This window comes from Penaeus japonicus, unplaced genomic scaffold (assembly GCF_977035675.1).
Source record: "Penaeus japonicus unplaced genomic scaffold, GWHDUDI00000001_assembly GWHDUDI00000011, whole genome shotgun sequence".
NCBI classification, from domain to species: Eukaryota; Metazoa; Arthropoda; class Malacostraca; order Decapoda; family Penaeidae; genus Penaeus; species Penaeus japonicus.
In genome coordinates, this window is record NW_028234413.1 from 22992229 (window position 1) to 22999728 (window position 7500).

General features: G+C 37.6%; 2 protein-coding genes across 4 annotated transcripts in view; one reads left to right on the forward strand and one right to left on the reverse strand.

The window, feature by feature from the left end:
* LOC122247714 (solute carrier family 67 member A2) overlaps positions 1-2025 on the forward strand; it is a 19996-nt gene extending 17971 nt beyond the window's left edge. For all 3 annotated transcript variants that reach the window (XM_043007250.2, XM_043007249.2, XM_043007248.2), the window contains one exon: positions 1-2025. This exon is cut by the window's left edge and continues 750 nt beyond it. The gene's annotated coding sequence lies outside the window, so the exon portion shown is untranslated.
* A 62-nt stretch (positions 2026-2087) lies between these two features.
* LOC122247716 (innexin inx2) overlaps positions 2088-7500 on the reverse strand; it is a 33111-nt gene continuing 27698 nt past the window's right edge. The window contains exon 4 of the mRNA XM_043007251.2: positions 2088-4079. Coding sequence (XP_042863185.1) covers positions 3882-4079 — 198 coding nt within the window. The 3' untranslated portion in view covers positions 2088-3881. The remainder of the gene's footprint in view (positions 4080-7500) is intronic.

Genomic DNA, 7500 nt, shown 5'->3' on the forward strand with positions numbered 1-7500 from the left:
CCTTTATTTAAACCAAGAATTGAAGGTCTCACAGTTTCTACAATCCAATTACACTTCAAGAATTGTGTTCCACTCTATGGGAGACGCACAGTGTAGCATGAACTCAGGTAAAAATATTTTGTTACGAATATTAGTTTTAGAAGCTTCAACTATTGTTGCATATAAACAATAGATCCATTTATATGACATATTATGTTTCTAGAGATGAAGTGTATGGCCAGTGGCATATTGTTTACAAATGAAGCACAACTAAGCATTATTTATTCATATGTAGAATTAGATATTAGTTAATAATTTTTAGGTATCAAATAATTATATGTTTATGCTAAATATCAGACTGCATTTGAATATGTATGTGCTGGTGGATTTATAGTGAAATTGTTCCCTGTCATACACAGTATAGGAAACAAATGTAAAAAATTACAAGTTTAAATAGGACTTCCTTTTAAAGATTGCATCAATAAATATTCAATTAATATTTTTTTCTAGTCATTATATAAGCTTTTTGCAAGATAAAGGTAATCCCACTGGTTTGTTTTCATTACAAAAAATGAAGTGACTGATGTAAGACATGGTCACTTTTCAATTGAGAAATTAACAGAAGCTACTCTAATTTAGGAAATGTCAAGTTAATTATACTTGCCTTTACTTCTACACATACTTCTATCAATTATTATTGATTTAGATACATTTGTTATTTAATGGACATTATTTCATGATTTTTTTATGGACAGCCCATATTACAAAATGTCCAAGGATTGTGATAGTATTACTATTCACGAAATGGAGGCATTTGTCTTTCTAAGTGCAAGAGAACTAGATAATCACTGCTGTCTGTGGAGAGAGGCACAGACCAGCATCAGGGATTTTGAATTGCACAAAGTTTATTTTATTTTATTTTTTTATTTTTATTTTTTTTATATCATTTACTATTTAATTGTTGCCTTTTCTTTTTCTGTGACCAACATCTAGAGCTAACTTTTCTTCAAATGTCCTGCTTAGTGATCAACCTGCATTTGCTTTGTAGCAATGCCTTGGGCAAGGCAATTTAACAATTTACCAAAGCATTATGATCACTGTTGCTCTTTCCTAATTATAGGACATGTATTTTATAGTGTTTCTGCAGATGAAATAGTGTAATAATAATAATAAATTAAAGTCAGATTGCAGACATTTTATGGGTACAATGGCTGTCTTTAATCAGGATTTCTTTTCTAAAACTTTGAGGTAATTACATTTTCTGCTGTGCCAATATATCAATCTGTTTGATTATTTATGGCCTTTTAATCATACACTGTATTCTTTAATTAGTTATTTTGAAATTTATTAGCTTGCAGAATAATAATGGGAAAAAAATCCATAAGTTTATGCACCAGAAATGTTACTAGTGGGGAAGGATTTACATGCACATTACATAGTTATGATTTCTTTTTTTGTTTGCTGATATTTTCATGTACTAATTGTAGTATCTTGGAATTATCAATTTTTTTCTTACATTCTGATATGATGTTTCTGATGATAAATAAGAGTGATTGAAGATTATCAAACAAAAATGTAAAGGTTTGATATAAATAGTTTAGCCTCTTAATTTTCAGTCACAATCAGCTGGCAAAGTGAAATAATTTGTGATATATTTGATTATATGAAAAATATAATTTACACTTGGATGCTTTTGTTTCATCAAAAAAGTAAAGAAAATGTGATAGATTCCTATAATGCTTTTAGATGTTAGTTAGCAACAGCATGTGATATATGTTTATTAGGAAATACACAGTTAGGTAAGTTCTTTGAATCTACTAGTTAAACATTCATTTTGATGATTCAGCATCACTACACTAATGAATAGATCTTATGAAATATTAAATTCTTAAACTCTTTTGTGAATCATTCACAAATCTGCATTCATTTTCATCAAAAAGTAAACACTTAACAGATGCCATGAGGATTGCCCTAGATTATTCTTCCTCTGTATTTTTATGTATTCAGTAATATTTCGTGAAAAAAAGGAATAAAGCATTTCAGTACTTTGGTTATTTCAGTAAAATTACCTTTTCCCTTGTAATAGAGGTAAATACAAAGTATAGAAATGTATGTGCTAAATTTCTTTATTCACCCCAGTAATACAAATTTTTGCAAGATTGCAGTCCTGTTTGTCATGCATTTTGGCCAACTGTATTTCTTTACATTCACTTGTCTAGTTCTGCAAAAGACCTGCAATATGCAAGGTCAATTAATTATTCCTTTTAACTCTATACTTACACACCCAACTCTTACTGGAAGTGGTTCAATGACAAGAAACCTAATTAACTTCTTTTATTACTTGACAAACTTATTTTTTCTCACTTAATACAATTGTGTGTCTCCTTACAATGCTGCTTTCCATAACACTATCATACAAAATATATGATAAAATAATTCACTTACATGAGTAAAAATACAAATGCACTGTAATAGGAACCACAAGTAATTATTGCAAGAAATTACATCAAAACTGCTACAAAATGACCATGCATTAAGCATTGAAAAAATGGTATATTTTTAAATACTTTGAGTCAAGAAACTTTTTAATAAGATTACATACTAAACTCCTTCATTTACAGACTTCACAAAGCCTCTATTAAATGCTTCTGATAATGAAAACAACAGTTATGTGTATGCTGATAGTGAAAGCACAACAATTATTGTACATGTTCCTCTAAATCTGAAATCAGACATTGAGCAATTTTTTAAGGCACTTCATTGAACTGCAAAGTCAGCTTGTAACAAAACATGACTTAGACCATCTTGCTTGTAAAATGAAAAAAAAAATCTTTCAACGTGTCTTTCATAATGCTGTTGAGAAAATAAAGAGAATTACAACAGTAATCACATAATAAAATACCTTCCTATAGTTTATCACATAGTGAATTTGTATAGCATTAATCACATCGTTCTCCAGTCACGCCATGGCACATACATGCCTCATTTGCATCTCTGGACAAGATCGGCTAGAGAGCAGCAGCACATGCTTCTAAGAATCTACAATCAAGCTTATTCCCTACTATGTCGTTCAAGTTGCTTCTTCGGCAGTATTTGTTTAATGCTCTTATTTCTTTACAATGATTGATGTACTTCAAGATTATTAGAGATCCAAGAAATGACTCATTCTTCAGTAATATATCTCCACTGCCCAAAGAAGGCAACCATCTTTACAAGATAAATTAATCAGAATGCACTACAAAAATATACAGTAACAATATGCTTATCAAAGCCATAATGAAATGACTCGTCAAAGTAGGAATACAATGATTTGACAACTTATCTAATATATGTAATTGATGCTTATGACAAAACTTGAGTCCTGGCACTACATGGAAGACAATCATCCTTTTCAACACTGTACCTAGCATTACCATCAATGATACTCACTAAAAAGAATCAACTCGACCACATTTCCATCACACTCATCACAAAACTGCATGGCACATGATTATGTACATAGTGTAGTAGCCAGGCCACGTGCGTGTGAGCCAGCCCGTCGAAGGTTCACTCACTCCAGGCATAACAGTGTTGGATTAATTGTCTACCTCATTAACACCTACAATTCTTCCTTGTAAAAAAATATAACACCTACTGTTTCTTCATTTCACGAATTCATATGAAAACTGCAAATTCACATGCTCATACAAATTAAAGTGAAATATGTTCAAGAAAAAAATCATCTATTTAAAAAATAAAAATAAAAAATCTCAACTTTAAAGATAAAAAACTACATTTTTTCCTCTTTTCTAATCATCTTAAAACTTACGACATATCCTAATACACTTAAATGACACTGAATGGCTCGAGTTTACAATCACAAACTCCAAAAACAAACAAAAAAGGTAACCACAAGTTTCCTATTAACTGCCAACTAGCATCGGCTTGCGTTCCAGCGTCGAGACTGAATTTTCCAACTCCTTGGCAAACTCCTTCAAGAACTCTCCATACACCATGGGTTCCATATTGCGCCCGAGGTGGTATATCAAGAACCAGTCGCCCAAATTGCACTTCTTTGCCACCAAGTCCAGGTTTGGTCGGCCTGCCCAGCGACCACGAACCTGTACAGAAAAAAAAATTAATGAAACAGTTATTTAAATGTAATTTAATGTTAAATGTAAGTGACAGTCAAACAAATGTAAGATAAAAACAAAGCCAAAATACGTCTACTGATACTAGGTACTTGGATGAAAAAGGTCTATTTACGGAAATTCCCTGTTACAGTAGCAAGTCATAATATTACATCATTAGAGGCAAAACAAATTTAACCCCAAACCGAGTCGATGCCCTAAGAGAAAGCCAAGCGGGCGGGCGGGCGTGCGCCGTGTCATGGACGCCAACTTTCCGTGTCTTTTTTCCCCATTCAAAGACTTGTACTTCAGCTGCAACAGTACTTTCCTCTTCTGCTTTGCCAAGTGCTTTTGAAAAGCGATATTCCTCTCTACGAACACCACGTTTCCTCGGAATCAATTCAAGATATTTCAAGCATTTGAGTATAAAATGGGTATTCATTGTTAAGGGTATATACAATTCACAAGATTTCGCACTGAAGTGAAATCCGCTTCGGTCCCATGTCCACACCAGCGCCCCAACGTTGCAGCAACAAGTACCCGAGAGGTTGTATCAGGTTGCATGCAACACAGACAGTCTTCTTCCTCTCTGAAACCACATGATAGGAGGGATAACCGCGCGCCAGGCGACACGCCCCCATATACGCCCCTTCAAAAGCCGCATACGGCCAGTGACCATACAACACTAATTAGGTTTCTCTCGGTGTGTTGAGTTGGCGTTTGACATAATAGTTGTGAGAATAATTCATTTCATATCTCCTATAAGGCTATCCCCTTAACTAAAAAGCCCTTACTGTGGTTTGAAAACTAAATCATAGTGTCATAATAGATACAAATTACAAGGAACCACCATCCAGGGTAAGGAGGAAACTCACTTCTCTCGACTGTACAATCACCTCAAAATTCGACCACCAGTCTAAAGCGGCCCGTTTAGCAGTTCGCACGAGAATACAGGGTGCATACAAACTGTACACGCCATAAGGCATGGGTGTGAGGTAACACTCAGGAGGGGGGGGGGGGTAGAGTTGGTAATACTATCCGCGGGATTATCATCACGTGGTCAACACGGAAAACAAATAGGTGTTGTCGTCCGGTACAGACAGCCCTCCTGACGCAAACGACAACAACAAATAGTGACACAGTGGAATTATATACCAGTATGTATGTTATTACATTGATTACTTTCGGTATTTTATTAATCAAAAACAATGTTGATTTCTCTCTCGATTAAGAAAGATCGCACTGTATACAGATGAACATTATATCATAATCACCCTTCTCATCGCAGCAAGCTAATAAATTCATCAGCGGTCCAGCTCGCAGCCATGGATCACCGGTGCAGTGATCGCTATGAAGACACGAGGTCATTGCCATCAGTGAAGGCAAATAAAGCTAACCGCACGTCACTGCCCAGCTCTGACGCTCCACCACCACCACCACACCTACCACACCTACCACAGGCATCATACCACTTATCCATTCCCGGTGGCTTTGCCTCTCTTCTTGTTGGTCCTTCTATGGCCGAACCCTATCTTCCCAGAACTATTCGTATCGCTAAGATCGTTATTCTGTAGCTTTGCCATCATTATTGCTTTCCTTCTGAAACACCACTTCTTGAACGTTAGGACAAAAGTCAACAAAAAAATTATTAGGAATTTCAGACGGACATTCAAGACAAAAACCCGAGCATTAGGAACTGCACACGATAAGGAGGAGGTGAAAGTACGGTACGCCCTATCCACAGTGACCTCACTTACCCACCAAGGCTGCTTAGTCAGGTCACACAAGGAACACAATGGGGAGGAAAGGGGGGGGGGATACCACGACTTACAAATCTTGTTTACTCCAAGTAGGAATGAAAGAATCTACAGCAATAGTTTTTCGTTAATTCACAAAGTACGTTTAAAATTTCCCCCCGTTCATTTGACATGCTGAAGGTATAACCCAATACATTCTTAAAATGTTTCATAGAAGAGGCAGCTGAATTAATACCAACCATATGTAAAGTATACCACACTGTAGCATATAACTGTAACCGTATCAACACTTTGTACTTTTTTACAGATCAAGGGACGGAGATATGCGACACCCCGACCATGTGGAGCAGTGTAGGTCACTCTCCTGTGTCACGTTTCTTAAAGAGGACAAGCTGCCGAGAGTACATGCGTCCGTTCCACTTTGAAACTGGGGACGCGGAGCCAAAGCTAGTAAATATAGGGAGCGACCTACGCATAATCGATTTTACACAAAAAGCCGTTGTAAGTAAACACCGTAACGAATAGGAGTCTATTCATTGTAACCAACAGTCTCTCTTACCTACATATCTCGAGGTGACTGTAGCAAAAACTTTAGCTAAAATTATACACTTTGTAACTGCAGCTAAATAATAGAAAGCTTTGAAGTCAGGCATATGACGGGCGGAAGTAGACATGCGCGAGGGAAACAGTGAGGTACCAAAAATGAGGGCGCGGCGAAATAGACGTAGAGAGAGAGGCGTGAGTAGTGACTGCGCGGCCCAGAAGTGAGCGGAAGTACGGGTGGGCGGACGGGCGGGCGGGCGGCAGGCCTAGGCTTAGACTGCCTATTTTTTATGAATGATCAGCGAGTTCGACGGACTTGAGTACAACGGATGCAATGACTTTTTCATCCTTTTCCAAGACGGAAAGCAAGGAAATGCCTGATCCTGCATCATGCATGCCATTCCTCGGATTGAGAGAAGATCTTCCATTTAATGGTTGAACTCTGGGCCAAAGTGCCCTGCCAGGGGAGCAACAGATGCGTTTGGTAAATCATGGACTTCAATCCCGACTCCTCCCTGCCACGCCAGCACACACGCCTCCGGAACCATGGCCACTTCCGGTGTCAGTTGGGCGCTGGCCGCGGTAGACATACGACGGGGGAGGTGGGGGGAGACAGGGGAGGGGGTAATGGGCAGAGCGAGATAATCGGAAGTTGGATATAACATGTAAGCACAACGGGATGTCAGCGAGACGGGCCAATAAATTTGTAAAAGATCTATAAAAGAAATAAAAAAGGAACAATGTTCCAAGCTGGATAAGTAACAAAACCCGAACAACGGAGATGAATTTCCCGACTTCATAGATTTGCCATGAATGAAAATCTTTTGCCGGCCGAGTTTGTCCGTGGCGCGACGAAGTGATCGTAAATGTCACCGTAGAGCTTCTCCGTGACCTTGGCCATCCTCGTAGTTTCCCATGACCTTTGCTCTTAGAATGTGACGGTAGATCAACGACTCGTCATACTATGAAGAATAACTGAATCGAAGACGAGTACTATCTGATTCCACCAACGACCGCCCCTCATGAGGGTAAATCAAGATTTCTTAGTAGGAACTACTTCCTTATTCCGCATGAATGTTTAACTATGCTTACTACGTCCAACTTGCCACGCG